The 24,067-nt window shown below is 45.4% G+C and overlaps 1 protein-coding gene across 1 annotated transcript in view; it reads left to right on the top strand.

Annotated features, from left to right (window-relative positions):
* Window positions 1-23,801, top strand: part of BRINP1 (BMP/retinoic acid inducible neural specific 1) — a 186,647-nt gene extending 162,846 nt beyond the window's left edge. Inside the window, exon 8 of the mRNA XM_011360967.1 lies at window positions 22,498-23,801. Within this exon, the coding sequence (XP_011359269.1) occupies window positions 22,498-23,638 (1,141 nt within the window). The 3' untranslated portion in view covers window positions 23,639-23,801. The remainder of the gene's footprint in view (window positions 1-22,497) is intronic.
* The last annotated feature ends 266 nt before the right edge of the window (window positions 23,802-24,067 follow it).

Genomic DNA, 24,067 nt, shown 5'->3' with positions numbered 1-24,067 from the left:
GCTCTGCTTGTCTACGCAGTCTCACGCCATCCCAACCACCCCATCCAAGCTCCCGCTTTCCTCTCGTTTTTCTGGTCTCAGATCAGATGCTGCCTCCTTGATGAAGTCTTTCCTGACTGCACCAGCCAACACAGAAGGCTCCTTATTTGAAGCTCCCATGAATCCAAAACCCCTGCCTCAGTGGGCACGTTGTTCCTCTCCTTCCCCATCATGAAAGCGTTTTCTTCTACACTTTTGCCGTGTCATGCCTGTTTTCCCCCATTTCCTCCAACTCGGAGCCCATCGCTTTGCACCCAGTCTGTGATCGTTATTGTGAATCATACCGGATTTCTTATGGCAGCCGCTTCCTTGTTCCGGTGCTGCAGAACCGGAGACTAAGAAAGAGGTCCAGTCATGGAACGGCTTCCTTGTCATCTGCAGCCGAGGCCCAAACTGCCACCATGAGTGAGCGCCTGAGGTAGATTCCATGTAGGTCCAGCCGGCATCTGTCATGTGACCTGCAGCAGGCACTGCGAGAGAATCGGAAAGGCACAGGGTAAACAGTGCGGTGAAAGATGTCTTTTAGAGGAAGAGTGAAGAGTTCTTCTGTTGGCAATCAGGAAAAACTAGTAGCTTGCTAAGGCTGCCATAGAAAAATCCCACAGGCTGAGTGGTTTAAATGACAGAAATCTATTTCCTTACAGTTCCGGAAGCTAGAAGTCTGAGATGGAGGTGTTGCCAGGGTTGGCGTCTTTTTAGGCATCTCTTTGGCCTGGTGGACGTCTTCTTCTTGTGTCTTCACTTGGCCTTCCCTCGGTGTGTGTCTGTGTCCTAATCTCCTCTTCTTATAAGGACACCAGTCATATGTTGTTAGACGAAGTCCTCGCCTCAGTTTACATTAACCTCATTTTAAATTAACTACATCTCTAAAGACTTATCTCCAAATAGAGTCACATTCTTAAGCACTTGAGGTGAGGACTTGACCATATCAATTTTGGGGGGTGGGAAGGGTGGGAGATAATTCACTGTAAACACCATCAGAGGTGGCTTTTGATCAGATCATTAGGTGAAGAAACTATGCAGCCCCAGAATTGACCATACTGGGTGAAAATCTGGTGGAAAAGGGTAACCATTGCTAAACGTTAAGGAGATACATTTTCAGTTTTGCTGGTTGTCACATCAGAGAATGAAGTGGAAGGTCCAAACACACAAAGATGCTAGACAGACACCTGTATTAAAGGTGAGAAAAACATCTAGTCACAGGGCACAGAGCACCATGGGGTGTGCCAGATCTAGGGAAGGCTCAGGGGGGCTCCGGAAGGAGAGTAGCCAGGCATTAGAAGGGAGGAAAGAGAAACAAAACTGGGTGATGGAAGAAAATTATAATAATAAGGGGCCTGACTTGGAGATCGTGCCCTACCATTAGTGAGCTGTGTGACCTCGAGCAAGTCACTTCACTTTTCTGATAGCAGATGCCCACACATATGAATACGTTGCTCTTCCTGTGCAAGCTGTCAGGAGAGGTCCTGCCATCACCAGGACCTTCAAAGACAGACTTACAGTGTTGCCTTCGCTCGTCCTAGGCTGAGGAGACTTGCTGTGATCGTGCCATCCCCTCTTCCCTCACTCGGAGAGGATGTCTGGAGTACCACCTTGTCAAGTCACTCAGTTATGTTCGTTTAGGGAGTGTCGATCGCTGGGTTCTAGGGGGTACGGGGCACAGAAACTCAGCTCTGTGCTGGTTCCTCTGAAGCTGCACCTCCTTGTTGGCTGTGGGCAGCCCAATCAAAGGCTACAATGAGCATTTCTCACACCAGCGGGCAGGACACCTCCCTGTCACGGAGCAGTGTCAGACAGAGGTGCTTACACTGGGACCTCAGCCCTCCTGAGCCGAGGGATCCGGAATCTGTAAATAGACTGATTGCTGGGGTGCAATCTGTCTGCGAGCCAGACTCTGCGGAGACGAGGCCACCAAGCAGATGCTGTCACCACCACGTGTGTCACAGAGGGGTGGCATTGTGGCGGCTGAGTGGGAGAGGGGAAGAGCTGTAGCCACACATGGACTGGGTCCAAATCTTAACTCCATCATTTCCCAGCCCAGAGGCTTTGTGGAAGTCCCTGCACCTCATTTGCAATGTGGCATTCACTTGCCTTCAGGTTAAGTGTGAGAATTAAGATTTAAAGTAAAATTTTAAAAAGCCTCCTAAAGTCCTTGACTCAGTTAAAGGGAAGCGGAAGAGATAGTAAGGAGAGGGGGGAGGAGGGGGAGGGAGAGCGGTCAGTCCGTGAATCCTAAACGTCAGGCGCTGTTCCAAGCATCTGACGTGACGTAACTAATTTCCTCCTTACTGCAACCTTAGGAACTAGGTGCTCACACTGCTTTACTATTCTGATTTTACAGATAAGGGAACTGAGGCGCAGAGAGTTAAGTAACGTACCCAAGATTGGCAGACAATCATTATTTTGTTGGAACTTCAAAGACATTGTTTACCTATAAAATTTAGTGGGAAGTCGAATACAGATAATTAGAACTTTGTTTCAAGGTACATTGGGACTTTTATATTGGACTGGAAGGCAAAAGAGATGTTCCAGTTATCAACTGATTCTAAACAGTTCACCCCCAAGGCTTTAGTGGTTGAAAAACAACACTTTATTATCATCTTTCATGGTTCCGTAGGTTGACTGGACACAGCTGGGAGGTCCCTCAGGTTGATTGGTGCTGGAGTCATCTGGGGGCCTGGCTGAACTTGACATCCAAGATGGCTTACTCCCAGAGTTAGCAGCTGAGGCTGGCTGTCAGCCGGGAGCTCAGCGGGCGCTGCCAACCAGGGTACCTACACGTGCCCTCTCTTGCAGCACGGCAGCACCCTGAGACTAAACAGACGCCGTAAGACTTCTTACAGTGCAGCTTTGGAACTCAGAGAGCATCACTCCCACCATATTCTGTTGTCCAAAAGCCCAGCCCAGATGTGAACACTGAGAGGTGTGGGTCACGGGGGCAGAGGGCGTCTTCTTTGGAGAGTATACACCACAGGATAGATTGAGCATAATTAGAGCTACAGGTGACTTTCCTATATATAGGGAAAATAAAATTAATGATAACAGTAATAATCACAAAACAATAAGGATCGGTTGTTTTGAGCAGCTGTTATAACAGGCAATAGAGCTGGCTAAGTAAAAAGCTTCTGGAGTCGGAAGGCCCGGGTTTTAATCCCAGCATCGTCACCTGTTTACCTGTAACTCTGGGGAATTTACCATCTCTTTGGAGCCTCGGTTTTCTCATCTGTAAAACAAGGCTAATAACAGTGCCAACCTCATAAAGCTGTTTTGAACATTAAATGTTGTAACCCACATGAAACATTGAGAACAGTGCCTGGCACGTAGAAAACAGTTACATGCTGGCTCCTTTTCTTTTTGTTATTTGAACCAGGCACTGATATTTTGCGTATAAATTGTTTAGCCCACCTTAATGCTCATGAGTCTGAGTGCTGATGAGGATGCCATCTAATCCTCACACTGGGTGAAGTCGATGCTGTTGGATTTGTTCTATAGATGAGGGAACTGATGAGGCAGAGATGTGATTCACTTGTCCAAGGTCACAGGGCAGGTAAAGTGGCAGGCTTGGAGTTGTCTTGCTGACTCCATGGTGGGCTTGGTGGTCAAGAGCCCTGTGCAGGCTTTCAGCCGTGTGCAGAAAGAAGTGAGGAGAGGAGGCTGTGGTTGGTTGGGGCACCCTGGTTTAAGTGTAAAGTGATGCCAAAGGCAGGGTTAGCTCATCAAGGTCATGGGTGGTGATGGGCCAGGATTAGAGTTTCAGAGTCTCTGATATGTTATGGTGAGTCAGGAAATGGCCCCAGTTGTAGAGCTCTGAATCAGCTCTGGAGCCCAGGCAGAGACCCAGGCAGACGCATGCGACACATCTCCTGCAGTGAGAGAGAGGAGGTCAGATCCAGTGCAGGTCAACGCAGAAGCCTTTCCTGAGAGCATACTCCGTGCCAGGCTCTGGAAACGCCAAGATACGTATGACTCATCCCACCCCAAGGCTCAGCGCTTGTTAGGATGAAACCAGACTACACCTGCCAGTGGGGCATCCAATAGCCAACCAAATATTTATTGGGTACCTTTCATGTATAAGGTTTTTTGGGGGTTGGAGGAGGGAGTCCCAGGAACACTGTGGTGAATTTCTTTTAGCCTCTGCAGGAGCTTGTGTCAGAGCACACCACTGTGGTTGCACAGGTTGAGGGAAGGTGGGGGACCCACGGGAAGGTTTCTGTGGATTGTTTCACTACTAGGAGATCCTTCTGCTGTGCAGTTAAAAAGGGGGAAAGATTGGAAGGTGGACTTTGAGTTTGGTCACTACAATTACTTGACACTGAGACTTTCTGAACCTTGGTTTTCTCATCTATACAATGGCCACAATAATTTTTTCCTCTTGCCTCAGAGGGCCTCAGTCTGGTTCACCTGAGATGGTGTGTCTGGAAGTACTTCGTAAACTCTGAGTACTCTATGAAAAGAGGCTATGCAAGGAGGGTGAACTTGAAACCAGATTCATCAGGAAGAGAATGAGGCTGACTGAGTTTAGGTCCAAAGCGACATTTAATAGTTAACAGTTATAAGGCGTTTACCATACACCAGGCACTGTTCTTCCATTTTAATGAGGTAGCACTAACTCATCCCATTATATGAATGGGGAAATTAAGGAACAGAGATGTTAAGTGACTTGCTGAAGATTATACAGCAAATAAGAGGCAGGATTCAAATGCAGGCAGTCCTTACTTGTAACCTCTATGCTGTTCCACCTCTCCCTGAGGCAAGACGACCCAAGGTGATGGATGCTCTGCCTGGCAGAAACACGGGGTTGTGGTGGAAATCACCTCCTATTGCAAAGAGGGAAGGGAGGAGGGAGGGAGAAAGGAAAGACAACACGGAGAGAAAAGAAGAAGGTAGGAAGGAAGGGAGCAAGGGAGAGAAGAAACACAACATCAGCATGGGCGATGCTGGATGAGCTGACTTCTGTGCAATTCCGTAAATGTTTACTAGCCACCTGGTCTCCCAGCCCTGTGCCAGACACTTGGAAGGCATTTAAAGCGACAGGTCCTTTGTCCTCCACATGTCATTATCTCACTGCAGGGTGTGCTGAAAAGTCCACTGGTTTGAACCAGGGGTCTTGAGTTCGGGTTCCGGCTGTGCCCTGTGTGGGCCGGACTGACTCCTCGACAGTCTGTGGCGGAGACTCCAGAGAAGCTGCGTGCGGTAAACGTGCGTGCGGGGCCGGGGCGCGGGTTGAGTGATGAACCGTTGCACTTCGCCTTTAGCGCCAACTTTTACCCGTTTTCTTTATGGAATTCTGAATTAAAACTCATTTGGGAGGATCAGGTGACTTTTTTTCCCTAAAACAATTCGGAAGCAACTGGGCTCAGTTTCTCTGAGGTCCTTCCCAATATTGGGAGAAATATCACTCACGGAGAATGAGATTTTCCACTCCAAAGTATTGATAGGGGGTCAATAATTAGATCTTTAAGCAGCATTGCTTTCACATGATGCTAATTAATCAATTTTAATGAGCAGCCTAGACTTCAAACTAAGATCTGTTATCCCCATCCCAATTGCAATGGCCTTTTAACTAAGTGTCCCCAAATCTGAACACTTTCCCACCTGTGTTCCACGAGGCAGTCAGAATTCTGACTTAAGAAGCGAATCCTTAAATCTTGTCGCATCCCTACTTACAACCTTTTTCGGTGACTGACGACTGCTCAGGAAGAAAGAGCAAAATCTTAAGATGACCTACAGGCCCGCAGCTGTGCCTTAATCTGGCCCCTGACTACTGCCTACCTGGGGTTTCGCGCCTTCCGTTGGTTCTCCCAGCTGCAGCCCCCTAAGCTCCTTTCAATTCACTGCTGCCTCGCACTCCGCTGGCTTCACAGAGGCCGTTCCCTCTCGCTGGAATGAGCTGTTTTTCCTTCACTGCCTTAGCTTCTACGTACCCTTCAGATCTCAGCTCAAAAGGCTGTGCTCCTTGCCATAAAATGCTGTGTTTTGTGTGCCCTCCTAGCATCCCCACTTCCCTGATGAAGCCCAAATCTCAGCTTACCGTTATTTCTTTGTTTATCTGTTCGTTAACGCCTGTCTCTCCTGTGAGACCATCAGCTCTAGGCATGTTCTTTACCCACGTTCTTTACCGCTTCATCGGCATAACTTCCTAGCACGGTTACGGACACACAGGAGCTACTCGAAGAATTTTGTTCGATGAATGGACAAATCAATTATTTTCTCCTTAGCACGGGGTTCCAAAGGCATGCTGACATAATCTTTTAAAATTGTGTCTCATTGCCATATAAATAATCTACAGATTTCCCCACATGTGTCGGATATATTTAGATCATCTTCCTCATTCACAAATGAAGAAACTAAAGCCAAAGGGAGTTAAGTGACTTGTTCAAGGTCACTTTAGTTATGGACTGTAACTAAAAGTCAGAGCCTCAGACCGTGATGGTCTAGACAGTGTGATAATGGGAACTGCAAGAGGAGATTGTGTTCGACTGACCTGGATCCAAATCCCAAAAGTATCTCTCGCAAAGTCTGTTACTTTGGGAAATGTACCCTACTGAAGAAAAAAAATAAAAGAAAGAGGACAAAAATAGACACTTCACTGAGTATATTAAATTCAGTGAACTGAAGAAAAATTCCTCGCACCCAGTAGGTGCTTAATGTCAGTGTGATTCGATGTTTCTTCTCTACATCCTATCATCTGATTTTTGTAGAGATCATAGCATTGTGATCCCCAGAACCTTAACTTGAGGGCAGGCAGTGTAATTATTAGCATTTTCCGATGACTCTTAGTCTTTGGTTTATTTTTACTTCCCATATTCACACGGCCTTGACCCAGCAGTCCAGGCCTTACTTAGCCAAGCACAATGTAATTACGCATTGTTGAGTTGAAAATCTCTTGGGGGCATCCACCTCAAGCTCCAATCTTGGGGCCATAGCTTCTGAACCCATGTCAGCTTTTAACATATTTCCTGCTCCATACAGTGTTTAATTTCTGTCTATGGAAAGTTTCTGGCCACCAAGATAACTGTCATCTCTATCGTGATGACCCTCAATATCCACGCTGATTTTGATTCTTCTCTCTGAACCCTATACTCACTTGCCTTTGGATTTCATCTTCATAGACTCCTGTAGTGGGGCAGACAGATGTGACTTCTTATATTGTATTGAACTGAAGTCAGTTTTAGTTTATTAGACTGACAGTTCCTCTTCTACCACTTATTAGAAGCATGACCTCCAGAAATCGCTAAACCTATCCGAGCCCTCTGTTTTCTCATCTGTATGATCAGGATAATAGGAGTAGCTACCCCGTGGATTTCATGCCCCGGTCAATTATATGATATATGTGAAAACTCTTCATAACCTGTAAAGAAACGAATAGATACAATATTAATATAATCAAGAGCCCAGCAGTAGTAGTAGACCATAGATTTTTGATGAAGACACTGCTTCTGCTTCTAAGAAAGGGATATACCTCCATGAAAGAAGATCATGAGCCCAACGAAATGTTATACTGTAGGGGGTAGAACTTAAGATACTTAAGACTTAAGGTTCTGGAGTCTAACAGGCTCCAGCTGTGTGACTGACATTTACTGGCAGTGTAACCTTGTCACTGTATTAAGAGAGCTGAGCTTCTGTTTTCTGATGGATATGGTGGAAATAAAATAATACCTAATTGTAGAAAATCAATAAAAGGACACATAGGCCACTTTTAGTACACAGTAAGAAGTCAATGTACAAGACTCCTCAGACAAATTATTAGAGACCAATAACTTGTCAGTTAATTTTAAAAGTTAAGTTAAATAAAGAATCCTAAAATGTATAAATGCTGAACATGTATAAACACGTTTTATTTTAACTGAAAAAGTATAAATGTATATTCCTTGGTTAGTCTATTCGAAGAGAGCCAAAATCTTTTTTTTAGAATGTAGATATATTCTCTTTGAGATTTTACTGGCTTCCTTATATAAACCTGACCAATAATTGTATACTATTTCCAACTTTGGCTTATTCAAAGTAGAGGAGTAGTTTAAAGACTCTTAAGAAACAGTCTAAACATCTGTTGAATTTTATGAACCCTTCCGCTCTTTCTCAGATACTCCCCTTTTATTTAAATCGATGGGATTTTTTTTCAGCAACTGGTCTTTGTGGAATTTTTCCACAGAATTCAAACTAGTGTCCACATAAAAAGCTCATATTTTATTGACTTATTTTAACCCTGTGATGTCATAATAGCAAACACAACTGGTTTGGAGACACACAAAACTGACTCTCGGTAAGTGTGCTCATCGCTTGGAGGGAACAGAAGCATAGAAGCATGCAAGCTTTGTAGGACCAAGACCAACCAGCAATGTGTATTAAATGTGCTGTGATCATCATGCACCACATTAATCTGATGTGTGGCAAGTCACTTACATGGAGGTCAATCACGAGAGCGTGCCCCTAGACAAGCTCTTATTCCTAGTAACTTGTCACTGTTAGTGGAGCAACTGGCACTAGGTTATATAGTAAGAAAAAAAAAATGATAATAATAATACTTAACATAGATTGACCATTTATTGTGTACCAGGCATACTTTTAAATGCTTAAGTATATTTACCCATTGAATCCTTGCAACAACCCTATAAAACACATTCTATGATGCTTTCCATTTTATAAACATAGAATTTGAATAGCAACAAAGGTAGGAAGAGAGATACACAGTCCTACTAGGAAGACTAGAAAACCCCCTTCCCTCTTCGCCCGGAAATCTTTGTCTATCTTTTAAATTTCAGATCAAACCCTCATTTCTTCGGGGTGCTTGTCCCGGAGCACTGGGCCACTTTGCACCATCCTGCAATATGTCTTCTCTGCATCCTGCTTGACATTTTTTTCTAACACATGGCACATTTGCAATTGTGTTTTTAACCCCAGTCTTCCTCTACTTGATCACAAATTCCATGAGGACTGGGACTCTGTTTTTCTTGCTCACCGTCCCCTCCTCCCTCCCAAAGTGACAGTTCAGGTGCCTCGTACCCACGTGATGACACGGCGTTTGCTGAACTGAAGCGAGGGAGCATTTGAGATGGGAGTTAAGTGACAATGATACTCTGAACTTGGGGTAGAGAGACTAGTTTTTCATTCAAAGAACACAACGCATACTTATGTAGAATTGAATGCGAGATTAATTTCATCCAGAAATGGGAAATCGGGAATCAGAGAAATCACATAAATCAATTTGAGTGCGTGGCCTTTGGAGCCAGACAATCCGGTGCTGAATCCTGGTGAGCTGTGCGCTCAGTGTCTTCTGGCCCTACGTGTCCTCATCTGTAAACTGGTAGAGGATAATAACAGTACACTCTCCATAGAGTTATTGTGAGGATTATGCGAGATATACATACGGAGTCCTTAGCATAGGGTAAGTGGTCAGTAAATATTAACTCTTGGCGTGAGCGTCCTTATTGTTATTGAATAAGATTAGTCTGGCAAGTTGAGATGAAACCATGGAACCCGGTTGCATATTAGCTTCCAGGTGATGAGTAGTCATTGAGGAGGGAGGATAGAAGAAATGTATTTAGGAAGTGGTCTTGGTAGCCATTTGAAAGGTGAATTGGAGAATCAACGGAACCTCTTCTCCTGTGTGTGAAAGGACTTGGTGTTTTCTTCCTCTGTTGACATGTGCTTTACCAGAGAGCTATGAGTTGCAGCAGTGGTTGTCCAGTGGGCATGGGCACCGCAGCCACCTGGAAGGCTTTTTGTACACATTACTGGGCCCTACCCCCAGAGTTTCTGACTCAGTAGGTCCGAGATGGGTCCTGGGTGCTAGATGATGAAATGTTTCTGGTCTGGGGACCACACTAATCTTGGATGAGAAGACTCCCCTCACTGCCAGAAATATGGCCTCAGCTCACAGTACGTGCACTTGGTAGAAAAGAAGCAAAAATGAGTTTCCCCAAATGAATCCTATAGGGTATTGTGAGGAGAGGGAGGAAAGGAAGTGGTATTTGTGGTTGAATACATTTAGAAAAGTTGAATTAAAAAAAAAAAAACTAAATCGAGAAGGGATCAAGGGTGCATATTTTTCAAACTTATTTGGCCATAGAACCCTTCTTTTTGAGGTTTTTCAAGAAATTATGGTCCTCAGTATACAGCTTTGGAAAAGTTGTATATTTGGAAAAGAGTGATTTATACCAGATTAGGAGACAATGAAGCAGATGATTTGGTGATTTCCTTTCCTGTCAACAGAGACCCTCATCCCTCAGCTGGTCTTGGGGTTTTGAGTTTCTGACACCTTCTACTTAAGCAGACACTAAAGGCTTTGTATTCCAGCAGGCACCACTCTTGCTGAGAGGTGGTGTGACTGGGAGCCAGCAGCAGCCAAAGTAACAGCAGGAAGGTCCTCATTTTCTGGTATAATTAGGGAATACATTCACACCACTTGGCTTAGGAACACTCCTAACCTTAAAAAATAAACTATTACTAAGACAAATACCTCATGCACAGGTTATTTAAAGTTTGCAGAAAGGCTTTCACCCCAGCGATCTTATCTGATCCTTATAATAAATAACCTGTGAGGCAGGTAGAGCAAGGATTAGTCTCCCTATTTACAGGTGAGAAGACTAAGGCTCACAGAAACGAATGACGGGCCCAACATGAAAAAATACTCCTCTGCTGCTATCCTACATGGGCATAGTCCTTTGTGCTCGTCAAAGAATATTTACATGAATATTTACATGGAATCTTCATTCATTCAACCATTTCTTCCTTCGTTCAGCAAATATTTAGCGATCGGTAACTAGGTTCCGAGGATTACGCAAAGGGTCGTGGGAGAATGGTGAGTAAGACAGGATATCTCTGTTCAAAGAGAGCTTGAAATCTAGTAGATAAGATCAAATTGTCACTGGACTGGTCCTGCCCCCGTGCTATAGCTCAGGAATCTAAGGCTCAGGATGGTTAAGTAATAAAATTAAAAAATCATAAAGTATCATAGCTGTCAAGGAACCAAAAATATCATCTACTCTATTCCTGTCATTTCATGAAAGAGTAAAATGAAACAAGGTGGGGGAGTGTCTTGGCCAGGGTAATTATATTACTTGGGTATTGCTGTGTGACAAATTATCACAAACTTAGAGGCTTAAAGCAACATGCATTCATTATCTCACAGTTTCCAGGGGTCAAGAGTCTTGGTTTAGGTGGCTCTTCTGCTTACATCTCATAGGTAGAAACTAAGATGTCAGGGTGCTGAGAAAGAACCCACTTCCAAGCTCTTTCAGGCTGTTGTGAGAATTCACTTCTTTGTCATTGTAGGACTGAGGTCACCTTTTCCTTGCTGGTTGTTGGCCAAGGGTCACTCTTAGCTCCTAGCGGCCACTCTCCAGTCCTTGCACATGGACCCCTCCATCTTCAAAAGCAGAATGATGCAGTGAGTCCTCCTCGTGCTTCAGATCTCTCTGAGTTCTCTCTCTGCCAACAACCAAAGAAAACTCTCTGCTTTTGATGGGACACATCTGATTAGATTAGGTCTGCTTAGATGATCTCTACTAATCCTTTAGGTCAACTGTGCTTAATAAGAAAACACAATCTTGGAAGTGATGTCATAGTCACAGATCCTGGGGATTAGAGCCTAGGATCTTGTGGGAAAAGGGGGAATTTTTAGAAGTCTGCCGAATCTGGTAATGTAGCTCGGAAGTAAAAATGGGGAAGAGATACCCTGAGTTTTCTTTGGGGCTCATGGTATATAGCAGTTTGAATATCTATTGCTGTATAACAAATTGACCCAAACTTAGAAGCTTATAGCAGCAATCATTATATTATGCTCATGATCTATACGTCAGGAATTTGTGCCAGGATTGGCTGGGCAATTCTTCTGTTCCACATGGAGTCAACTGAAGGCCCTCATCGGTATTCAGCTGGTAGCTGGGCTGGGCTGGAGGTTCCAAGAGAGCTTCACTCACGGGCCTGGTGCCTTCACAGAGATGGCAGAAGGTTGAGTTCAGCTGGGCAGCTCTCCCTCTTCATGGTCTCTCCAGCTAGTTGCTCCAGCAGGGTGGTTTCAGAGTTCCAAGCAGGCATTTTCCAAGAGACAGGATGTGGAAGCTGCTAGTCTCTTGAGTTCTCAGTCCATAAACTGTGTGACTCACTTCTGCCCTATTGCATTGGTCAGAGCAATGTTGGAATCTGCCCAGATTCAGGGGAAGGGAACACAGACCTCCCATTTACAGGAGGAATGTCAAAGCATCCGTGGCCACCTGCCACACATAGTGGGCTTTTCATTTGTTTATTTTTCCGTTATCATACATTTTAGTATCGAGGGGACTGCACTCTTCAGAGACCTTGTGAGAAAACATTTTGTAATATAAAATCGCCCTTCAGGACCATGGTCAATCAAGATCGTCGTTTAGTGGATTTATCTTAAGGTTTACACCCTTTGCTACTTGCATATTTTGTAATTTTCTTAGCAGCTGGTTAATGGGAGGGAATGTTCCATCACAGTATTTTATTATTTGGTAGATATGCGTATAGTGTGGGTACCAGAAGTGGGAAGGAAGGAGATTCTGCCAATGGCTAAGTATTCCCATTATGGAATAATTCCAAGTGTGCATTCTGGAACCACAGAAATAACTACAGGAGATAACCACTGGACCCGCTTTGAGAAGAACCTGAGCTGACTAAAACTTTATTGATCACCTGACCTCCATAAACACTTTTCTGACTAGTGGACCACAGTGACATTTTGTTTCTGCTGGAATTAGAATCAGTTCAGAACCAGTGGCCAGTAATCCTTGAAAAGTGTGCCTACTTCCTTTTCCCCTTTCGAGGGTGCCGGGGGAAAGGTGAACAGTGTACACATGTGGAAGTGTGTGAGATCCTTCCTCAAGGGGGAGATTCTGGTGCTGGACTTTCTGATATCACTTGTGTGACCTCAAGCAAGTTGCAGAGCCTCTCTAGGCTCTGTTTCTCATGGACCAGGCCTCGTCTAAGCATTGCTTCAGGATTCTGGAGATCCTCCATCTTAAACCCACAGACAGCTCCCCCTGGAGCAAATTGCTACTTTGACAGTCCCTGACCTAATGATTTGGGGGAGGTGAGGTAGGAGATGGGGGTGATTTGGTGACAAAAACCTATTCTAAGTGTGTATTAAATTGTCCTATTAAAGAAGAGGTACAAGCCCACAAACAGCCCCAGGCTAGCTGGGAGCAGCTGGCTGTCAGTCACAGAGGCCTAGAAGTGCCCTCCCAACCATGGGGCAATGAGGCTTTTAGCTAAGAATATCTTTGGAATTTCTTTTCTATTTATAGGAGTTAAAAAAAAAAAAGACAGTCAATGAGGCTGAACTCCATGGCCACCTAAGGGTGCATAATCTGGGTGAGGGGCAGAGAGATGCGTGCCAGCAGCTGAGTTTCACCGTGAGCGATGTGCAGGGTTTGTACAACGCAATGCTACTAGTCATATCTCTGCTCCCAGCCCTGCTTGTCATTCTGCACTTGTAGCAAGTAGGGCGATTGACTCACTTGGCTGACGTAAGGCAAGAAAATAAGCATCTCCAGACCCTTTTTGTTGTTTTTAGGTTTTCTTTTTCCTTCCCTGAGGCTCGGAAGTGGCTTCCTGTTCCGGAATAAAATCTGGAGGCTCAGAGCATTGAGTCAGAAATAGAACTAGGTTCTTACAGTTTCTGTGGGTAGCTCTTTTTTATCCTCCTCCAGAATCACTTCTCAATTTTCCTTCTCCACTCTGCCCTCCAAGTGGGCCAGCAAACTCACACATGGGTGAGTTATTATCCTAGTGATATAACAACCTACTGGTCGGTGACCATCAGTGAGCCACATCTTTTCTCTGGGCCTAGTTTTTTATGTCGTGGAAATGAGATTCATGATGCCCTCTCAACCCCGCCTATGACACAGAAAACTTGTGAATGAAGCTCAACCTTAGAGAACCAAACAGAAGAGCTTTAGAAAGTTTAAAAGTGACATATAAATGAAAGTTTAAAAGCGATATAAAAATGCAAAGTATTGCTGCCTTCATAGTATTATTCTGCTTGTCTTAAAGGATGATTTTTTAGATGTTTTATGGAAGTATTACTGATCTATAGAAAGCGAAAATGCCATAAATGTACAGCAGAATGAATTTCCACAAAACGAATTCACGTGTGTAACCAGCAGCGCCCAGATAAGAAAACAGGGCTTTATCAGCACTGCAGAAACCCCCACCCCTTCTGGGAGCCTTCTCTCCCGGGGAATCTCTCCTCTTATTTCCACACCCACTGGGGCTCAGTTTTGCCTCTTTTTACACAGTATGGACTCTTGGGTCTGGCTCCTTTCACATTTGCATCCTTCTGTGAGATTCCTCCATGTCGTTTTGTGTGGTATCGGCTCACTCGTTCACAAAGAGTGTTCTGTGGTCTTTGTAGAAGTCTATCGTGTGGTCGATGGTCGTCTGCATAGTCCCCAGTCTGGGGCTATGTGACGCACAGTGCTGCTGTCCTACACGTGTCTCTGGTGACCTTCTGTGTGCATTTTTGCTACTAGGAGTGGAATCGCTGGGACATCGACTATAGGTTCAGCTTTGATGATGCTTTAGTAGATATTTCCAGTTTTCCCAGAAATTAGCCGAACCAATTTTCTCTCTCGCCAGGAGCATAGGGGAGTCTGGATTACTTTGCCTCCTTGCCAATACTTAGTGTTTCCCATCTTTTCTATTTTTACTTCGATTTGATTGTAGCCGTTCTGATTTTAGCCATCCCCCTGCAGTAGCATTTCATTGTCCCTGGCATTGTCCCGATGACTAACGAAGTGGAGCTTCACGTGCTTATTGAAGCTTTTTGAACATCCTCTTCTATGAAGTGCTTATTCATATCATTTATCTATTATCTGACTTTTTCTTACTGGTTTGTAGTTCTGTCCCCGACCACCCCACCACCAGGGATGAATTACATTTATCAAAGAATTTAGTGAGAACTTTCTCAAGATAAATAAAAATTGTGAAAATTGCATCTAGTCTGGTTTAAGGAGACCCAGAAAGGAGTGGCAAACCTTGGGGAGCATAAAGTGCCTTTGACTAGCCCTAGCATCTAACCAGTGCAGGAGTTATATATATATATATTATAAATAAATACAGTCTTTAATTGGTTAGAGGTATTGCAAATACATTCTCTATAATTAAGGGTTGGCTTTTTACTCTTTGAATGGTATCTTTTGATGGATATGTTTTCATCTTAATATATCTCTATTATTTTTTCCCCTTTACGGTAAGCTATGTTAAGAAATCTTTGCCTCCTTCAATATCATAACGATGCTCCACTGTGTTTTCTTCTAAAACTTGTTTTACTGATGTGGATATTGTTATTTATTATTTACTTTTCACATTTAGATCTAGAATCCATCCGTTAATGATCTGAAGGTACAGAAGAGATTAAGTGTCAAGAAGAGGTTTTGTTGCTGTTGCTGTTTTAACAAATATTCTACTGACCCAGTAACATTTATTGAACCATTTCCCTGGAATTTTAAATCTATAATTACCTGTTTCAAAAGATCATTTTTTGTGTGAGCTCAAGAGGAACACAGTAGTTTGTCTTCATGAGGGACATTGTACTGTTACTGTACGTGGGAAGCTTTATATACATTATCTTATCTGATCCTCAAAACAAACCTTCAGGTACTGTATTATTATTCTATTCTGTAGTTGAGAAAACTCAAGTTAGAAAGGACAAACAATTAGCTTAAGGTTAAGTGATGAGTAGCAGAGCTATGATTCAGTACCCAGTTTTTTCTGACTCCATAGCCCACGTCTCTAGCTCTTTCTTTAAGCACCGTGGTGACAGCATTCATTATACCATGCAGGGTGAGTAACCAGTGAGACTAGAATATTAAGCTATAATCAACTGGGCTTTCTAGTAACAGAGAGAAATATTTTTACCTAGAACATTTATATAAAATGCAGTTATTCTTCACCCTCAGTAACAATAATGGTTAATAGTCAGTCATAACTACTTTTCACTGCAAACCTCCCAGGAGCTTTGCATATTCAGATCTAGTTCTGAAAATAAAATGTAAGGTAGGTATTACCTTCCCCGTTTGACAGATAAGAAAACTAAGGATTGGAGAGAGGAAGTGACTTATCTGAGAGAGGAAGTGACTTATCAAAGGTCAAATATCCAAGGCCAAATGGTGGTGGGCAAGGTCCAGCACTGACTTAACTGACGCCCACACCAATTTTCACCCCACTTCACTGCCCCATCAGTCATCTAGAAAACCATTATTATACTTCAGTGTTAGCCCATCGGACTCTATTAGCCCTTTCTTACTTTCTAGACTTTTAGCCTGAGTCTCTTATTTCTTCTGCTGACTACTCCAGGAAGAATAAAACACTCTTCTAGCCCTCCACCTGGAGAACCCTGCTGCTTTCAGCCTTTCTGTCAGCCCTAAAGAAGCTTCTGGCTCCTTCCTTCACTTGTCTCCTGCACATCCATGCCCCAAAGCAAAACGCTGAATTTGAATATGCAGCTGATGTTGCCTGTCACCAACTTCCAGACACAGAGTTGTGTAATTGCAAAAATTGTTTCATAATCCTCCCCAATTAAGCTCTTGACAACCTGATTTTGAAGAATCCTCTATTGGATTTTTACATCGCTGTTCTCTTCCATTCCTCCTTCTACCCTTTACCCCTGCCCTCCACAAATAAGACCCGTTGCTTCCACAAGACCTTCTGGTTGAAAGCATCTTCACTGTGGCAGGGGACCACGGATTCTTCTTTTGGTCTTTCTTCCTTATTGTAATGAGTCTCTGACGTCATGTGAAGAACTGTGAGGAAGGAGGGAAACAGGTTATTAAAGGAATAATGGAAACTCAAGAGGGGAATGATTAAAAGCTAAATATTTATCTGGGGAAAATGATGAAAACAGAGTGGGTCTGACGGCAAGTTATAATTCATACTAGCACATTCATAAACCAAGGCTTCTTTCAGTGGAGCCCCAAGCATCTTGGCACCCATGATATATTCATCTTTTATTAGCACTATTCCTTTAACACATTCGCAGACACACACACACACACACACACGCACGTGCTCGCACACACACACAGAGTCATACAAAGCACAACCAAAAAACAGTGCATCATCAGAAACCTAAAAACAACTGTTTGTCTTCCCAGTCCAATCTATGATCTACAGAGTATACATTTTGTGGAGTCTCACGAAATTACTCAGACACCCATTACAGTGTCAAAGAAGTGCCAAGGAAGAAGCACAGGGCATAAATAACAGAGTAATTCAGAGCTCCAATTTTTTTTTTTTTCGTTTTCCTCTCCACTTTTAAATAAACACTCCTGGTAGGCAAATGGGAATTATGGATTATGGTTCTCTATTTTAGCCTAGATCTGCTCCCCGCTCCTTGGCACCCGATTTGTATGATCTTTCCTAAAATGCCACTGGCCCCACACTGCATTCTTGTCTTAGGCAAAACCTCCAATTAAAATCAGCAGGGAGTTTGCTTGAATTAGGAGTCCCAGCCTGGGCTCCCCACCCAGGTTGTTCTAAAAAAGAGATGTGTGCCTTTGAAAGCACTGATGGGAAGCCCTGGGTGGCATAGCCTCAGTCCTCAGAATGACGAGCGACTCCACGCTGTGTCCCTGGGAGACCTGTCATGTCGCCAGAAAATTCTGGCTGAGGCAAAGACGGGCCTGCAGGGGGGCAGCAGAGGTGTCTCCATGGCCCTGAGCCTTCCTTCTCCTCCAGTCTGGCTTGTAGAGGGCAGAAAAAGGACACTGGGAGGATTGAGGGAGCACCGCGGCTGGACCCAGAAATCCTAAGCTCTGGTCTGCTGCATCCATGCTGTGTGACTGTGGAAAAGTCACAGTCCCTCTCTGGCCTTCACGCCCACATCAGTGGAACGGAAGTCACCAGGGAGTCCTATCTCATGGGCCCGATCAATGGGAGGACAGAGTGTAAATGCCACAATGTAGGCAGCACTCAAGAAACATAGACCCTCTACTGAAGCAAGCAAGTCTCAGTGTTCAGGTCTAAACATGACGGGCAATGGGCTAAACCTTCCCAAGGCTGTTTCTAGGTCTTCTGCTTCTGTCGTCCAAGCTGCTTCACGAGAGCCTCTGTGGGTGCTGACCATTCGGCTTTAGAAATAAAAATGCATCTTCCTGCCCTCCCTTCCTTCCTCCTTCCTCCCGCCTCTCAGAATGAATTGAAATCCCATCCAACAGAAAGATGCTGATTTTGATGTATTGGAGTTCAGCCTTGGCTGCAAATGGAAGATGCTTTGGATCCCCAGGGACAGAGAAAAGCATTTTAGAACTTGGTCCTCACTGTCTTGCACTAACTGCCTTGCAGTGGAACTGTGTCAGCCTTCAGTGAGACCCCTCCCAACCACCCCTTTCCAGCCGGCCTATTAAGCTGCTCCTCTGTTGCCAGGGTTGAGGCAGGCTGTCACCAGCTAGCCTGGGAAATGGTATTTATAGATCTTGGTCCCTCCTACCCCTGGTCCCCAGCCTCTCCCTATGCACTTGTCTGTGAGCTCCAATTATCTGTGAATGGAGGAGAGGGATCCTGGCAGGACCAGAGGAAGTGAGGAACGTGATAATAGGCCCTTCACTTGCTCAAATTTTCAGTATTTTCCCATTATTTCAATTTATTTCCCTTTTTGTGGCCTGCTTCATTCTTCCTCCTTGCCTCATCATGACAGTTTTACACTATGATACATCGCAGAAAGTGTACCAGTGTACCATGGCATCCGAATAGGGAGTAACTTCATCATCTCACTTCTCAAGGCCTCCTTGTCTTCACCTGTAACACGGTTGGTTTTACATGCTGCTGGGGGAGAGTCTCCAGCACAATGCCTGGTATACAGTGAGTGCTCAATAGTTGTAAGCCACTGATTGCCTTGGCCAGTTTAGCATGCTGCCTGCTATTGAGCATGGCAGGGTTTCTGAGTATCACTGATTACCACCTAGATCACTGGCTGGAGAGGGAGAGGGTGTAGGGGATTGCGCCGATTCAAGCAGATTCCTCACTGTTGGAAGTTTCTTGTGTTAAGAACAGACATTAAAAAAAAAAAAAAAAAACCTGTAATGAGCTCGTTAGAAGAAAAGGAAGTTCACTGACCTTAGGAATCAGGACTCACTAGTAACATTGCTTCCCCTCTCTATTCCCTCTCACCCTCTGCCCCCTCTTCGGAAAGGATGGCTTGCCATCAAATGGCCTGTCCGGTGTTCACATTCCCTGAACCTGTGAATGATGACAATTGAAAGCTTGGCTGGACCTCTGTGTTTCTAGCCTCCTTTGACTTCATTCCATCGCCTTCTCCCTCCTGCTTTGCCCCGTGTGCTCACCTAGGTCAGGCCCCTTCGCTTCCCGCGCCGTCTCCACCACCAAGCCCCTTTCTCCTCTCTTGCCACCGCTGTCTGCTCTCTCTCCTCTTTCCCTAGGCCTCAGCTCCCCGCCCCCACCCCCTGCAGCCCCTCTCACTGTATCATTAATGCCTTCTTTGATACAGCCCACAACCTCACGATTATTCTGAGGTCAGGAGATGCAGGTGCCATGCAGCCCTCTGACGCGCCTCAGAGGGCCTCTGTCCCGAGTCCCTTCTGCTCGACAGGGCTGGAATCCTAATTTGCCACTAGCCCCGTTGCTTGTTGCAGCGTCACCAGGAACTTTCATCTTTTTATTTCCCCCGCTGAGGATTCTGAGAGTTCAGCCACAATGAAGCATTGATTCGAGGAGTGGGGGCCGCGGTCCTGACAAAGGACCCCAATGATGAGACACGAGAAAGGGGGTGCTCTGCGGGGTTATAGAATGCCTCGCAGATGGGAACAGAGGAGCCTTAAATGGGGTACTGTCCTGTCACTTGGAGAGGGAGTGACAGGGGCAAGTGTGGGCCATTTGAAAGAGGCATTTTGAAATGACGCTCTTGTCAGATGGAACCGCGCAATCAGAGACGTGTGGCAGGTCCCTGCAGCTCACAAAAATATCAGATGACTCATAGCCAATATTCAGTCAATGTTCTGGTTTGGGAGGTGGGAGCCGCACTGCTCATTATTATTCCAGCTCCGTTTCCTGAAGGCTGGGCCTGGTGCTGTTCTCCAGGCTGTAATAGGATTGGGCTCACGCAGCAGAGGCTGGGGCTGCAGGGGGTGGGCGGTGGCTGGAGCCGTGTGGGCGGACAGTATTGAAAACTAACACTGCAGTTCAGAGGGGAGCAGAAGAGTTGGGTTTTCTTAATGAAAAGGAAGAGGAAAAATATTAATTTTGTTTGTTCATTCGTTCAGCAAACATTCATTCATTCAGCAAACACTAATATGGAGCCAGGCTCTGGGCTAGATGCTCAGGGAAGGGGGGAATCTCCTGGTCACAAGCCTTAGAGCCTGACAAGAAAACCAGGGATTTGGGTATAACGCTCTGAAAGTTGAGAGGGAGCTTTTTTGCCAAGGGCTGGACGGCTCCGTGGATTCAAAAGGCAGAGCAGTTTCAAGGAACATACTAATTATTCCTCCATTTTCTCTCAGCTGATAAGCAACTCATTTAAGGCAGAGCATCCCAAGAAGCTGTTTCAACAGTATCCATTTTCAAATGTCCCACATGACAAAATGGTTTTCCCCAAACACCAGAAAGACGGTGAAATCCCTGAGTGTCTCAATACCTTCAAAGGAATAGCTTATTCTCTGGGATAAGAGTACTTATTATTATTACCTTTCCAATAATTTGTCTCTGCCTGGCTCTGTGCTAAATGCTTTAAATATATTATCTCACTCAATCCTCTCACCCACCACATAAGACAGGCTTTATTATTCTCATTTTAGATATGGATACCGAGGCTTAAAGGCACAGAGTGACTTGTTCGTGGTTACAGAACTGAGCTGCGAACTCAGTTCTGCATGGGCCGACACACATGCTTTTCATTGTTAGGCTTTACTACCCACGTCACTGTCCTTAGGCTTGGCCGTTGTGGCTCGACAGCAGAAAGGACAGAATAGATGGGCTGCGAACACTTCCTACCACAGGCTGTATAATGGAGAAGGGCTCCTGTTGTCGGCTTCCTTAAGCGGGGATCATGAACCACGGTCCCCACCATCATCATAACCGTTAACATTACCACAGCGCATTACAGCCTCGAGAAAGGCCTTCTTGACTCTTGCTTGACATGTAATGAAAACACAAAACGAAACAAAAACCATAGCTATGAGCCAGGAGACTGTGCTCCTCACACGCCGCGTGACTTTTAGTCCATCATTTCAACCTCTGAGCTTCCATGGCTACGTCTATAAAATGGAGCTGACAGTCCCTTTGCAGGAATAACAAGAGCTAACTTTTATCGAGCCCTTAATACCAACTGGGTTTGAGGCTCAACTTTCACATAAAAATTCACGCGACCCTCGCCACAGCCCTGTGTGGTAGGGATGGTGAGGAAGGAAACCGCACAGCATGACTTTACCTCACATGTGCAGGAGCCAGGATTTTAAGCACTCTCGGACTGACCTGAAGTCCAAAGCTATTTTCAGGGTGTCGCTGTGAGGCTCTAGTGAGAAAATGGGAGTGAATGTGCCCCGTGCAGGGTAAAAAGTGCTAGACGCGTAGAAGGGATTATTCGTAGCGTGGAAGACAGCCAAGAGGTGACTTGCACAGAAATGAGGAAAGATGAGAGGCCTCTAAGCTGACTGCCTTCCATATTTTTACCTAGTCTTCCGTTTCTTCTCATCTGATCTAGTATCTGTCTTCTTTGAAACGGTTCAGTGGAGGAAATATGGAGATAGGCTTGGCTATCGTTTAAAAGTGTCGAGGGGCAGTGGGGGAGGGGGACCTAGAGATACATGTGGTGATGGAAATGCCACTGGATTGAGAGTTTGCAGCTCCTGCAAAATGAGGGTAATCACATCTTTCTTACGTGATTTCAAAAGTCACCATCAGGATCATGTACAATCATCAATATGGAAGCACTACACGACCTCGAGTAAAGTAATATATAATTTGTTTTCGCTGAAGTTGTCGTATGCTATGTAACCTCGTGGAAGGATTTGTGAAGAAGTTTGAACCATCTAATGCAGGTTGAAGGAAATAACCCCTAAGTTGCTTTATAGTGACGATTTTTTTTTTTTTTTTTTTTACAATCTGCTATCATCCAGCAGGGGCGTTTGAGTTCAGACACTTAAATTTCCTGAATTCAGCTTCTTTGGGGCTAATGTACAATGCAATCATATAGCTAGAAGGACCCCAAAGAACATGTTCTCCAACCCCTTCACTTTACAGATGATGGATGACCCTGCACATTAGAAGGACGAAGTACGGTGTCATACAGCAGGCCTGCGGCATTGCAGAGACCTCCAGTGTAGTTCTTGTCATTTGCATTCAGCGCCGTTGGTGTTATAATTGTTCCACTCAGCCCTTCCATCCTTTGGGCAGCTCCACTTCGCATTAGCAGTTGGATAAGCACCACTCACAGCCTATCCACGATGATTAACGTTCTCCATTTCCCCTCTACCCTCCCCCCCCCAGGACGATTCAGCAGTGGCTTGCAAGGGTCCAGTCACTTCTCTACTGCAATGAGAACGGGTTTTGGGGAACCTTCCTGGAGAGCCAGAGGAGCTGCGTGTGCCATGGTAGCACCACGCTGTGCCAGCGCCCCATCCCCTGCATCATCGGAGGGAACAACAGCTGTGCCATGTGCAGCATGGCCAACATCTCGCTCTGTGGCTCCTGCAACAAGGGCTACAAGCTGTACCGTGGCCGCTGCGAACCACAGAACGTGGACTCGGAGCGGAGCGAGCAGTTCATCAGCTTCGAGACCGACCTGGACTTCCAGGACCTGGAGCTGAAGTACCTGTTGCAGAAGATGGACTCGCGCCTCTACGTCCACACCACCTTCATCAGCAACGAGATCCGCCTCGACACCTTCTTTGACCCTCGGTGGCGCAAGCGCATGTCCCTCACTCTCAAGAGCAACAAGAACCGCATGGACTTCATCCACATGGTGATCGGCATGTCCATGCGCATCTGCCAGATGCGCAACAGCAGCCTGGATCCCATGTTCTTTGTCTACGTCAACCCCTTCAGCGGGAGCCACTCGGAGGGCTGGAACATGCCCTTCGGGGAGTTTGGCTACCCGCGCTGGGAGAAGATCCGTCTCCAAAACAGCCAGTGCTACAATTGGACTCTCTTGCTGGGCAATCGGTGGAAAACGTTTTTCGAGACGGTCCACATCTACCTACGCAGTCGGACTCGGCTAACGACCCCCGGGCGCAACGAGACCGGCCAGGGCCCCGTGGACCTGTCCGATCCCACTAAGAGGCAGTTCTACATCAAGATCTCGGATGTGCAGGTGTTCGGGTACAGCCTGAGGTTCAACGCTGACCTCCTTCGCAGCGCGGTGCAGCAGGTCAACCAGTCCTACACCCAAGGCGGCCAGTTCTACTCTTCCTCGTCCGTGATGCTCCTCTTGTTGGATATTCGGGACCGAATTAATCGCCTGGCCCCTCCCGTGGCCCCGGGGAAACCCCAGCTGGACTTGTTCTCCTGTATGCTGAAACACCGCCTGAAACTGACCAACAGCGAGATCATCAGGGTGAACCACGCCTTGGACCTCTACAACACGGAGATCCTCAAACAGTCGGACCAGATGACAGCCAAACTCTGTTAACCTGGGACTCCTAGCCATGGACTTCCCCTTTTGTTGTACAAACATAACAGGACAAAACAAAGCAGAATAAAACAAAGATTTGTAAAATGTAATTAATATTCAAAGAAAAGGAGGAAAAATCTTCATGCGTTGGAAACTAAAACGTTCTAGCAACTGTATAAAACCGTGGGGCATGTTTGTTATTTCTATACTCTGTCATGAAGGAGGGTCTCAGCCTTTTGAGGGGCTTGGAGGGAGTTGCTTCTTAGGCCTCAGGTGCTGTATGGAGGGGGAGGTGGGAGAGAGCATATGCAATGAATTGTAAAGATCTCTGCTGTGCAGGTGCTAAGATTAAACACTAAAAAGAAAGATATATGTAATGTACAACCGACACTGCCATTTTTCCTTGTGGGAGGAAATGGACATAGATAAAGAAGATATTTCTTCGGT

Source organism: Pteropus vampyrus, unplaced genomic scaffold (genome assembly GCF_000151845.1).
Source record: "Pteropus vampyrus isolate Shadow unplaced genomic scaffold, Pvam_2.0 Scaffold61, whole genome shotgun sequence".
NCBI lineage: Eukaryota > Metazoa > Chordata > Mammalia > Chiroptera > Pteropodidae > Pteropus > Pteropus vampyrus.
This window is presented reverse-complemented; position numbering and strand designations above follow the sequence as displayed.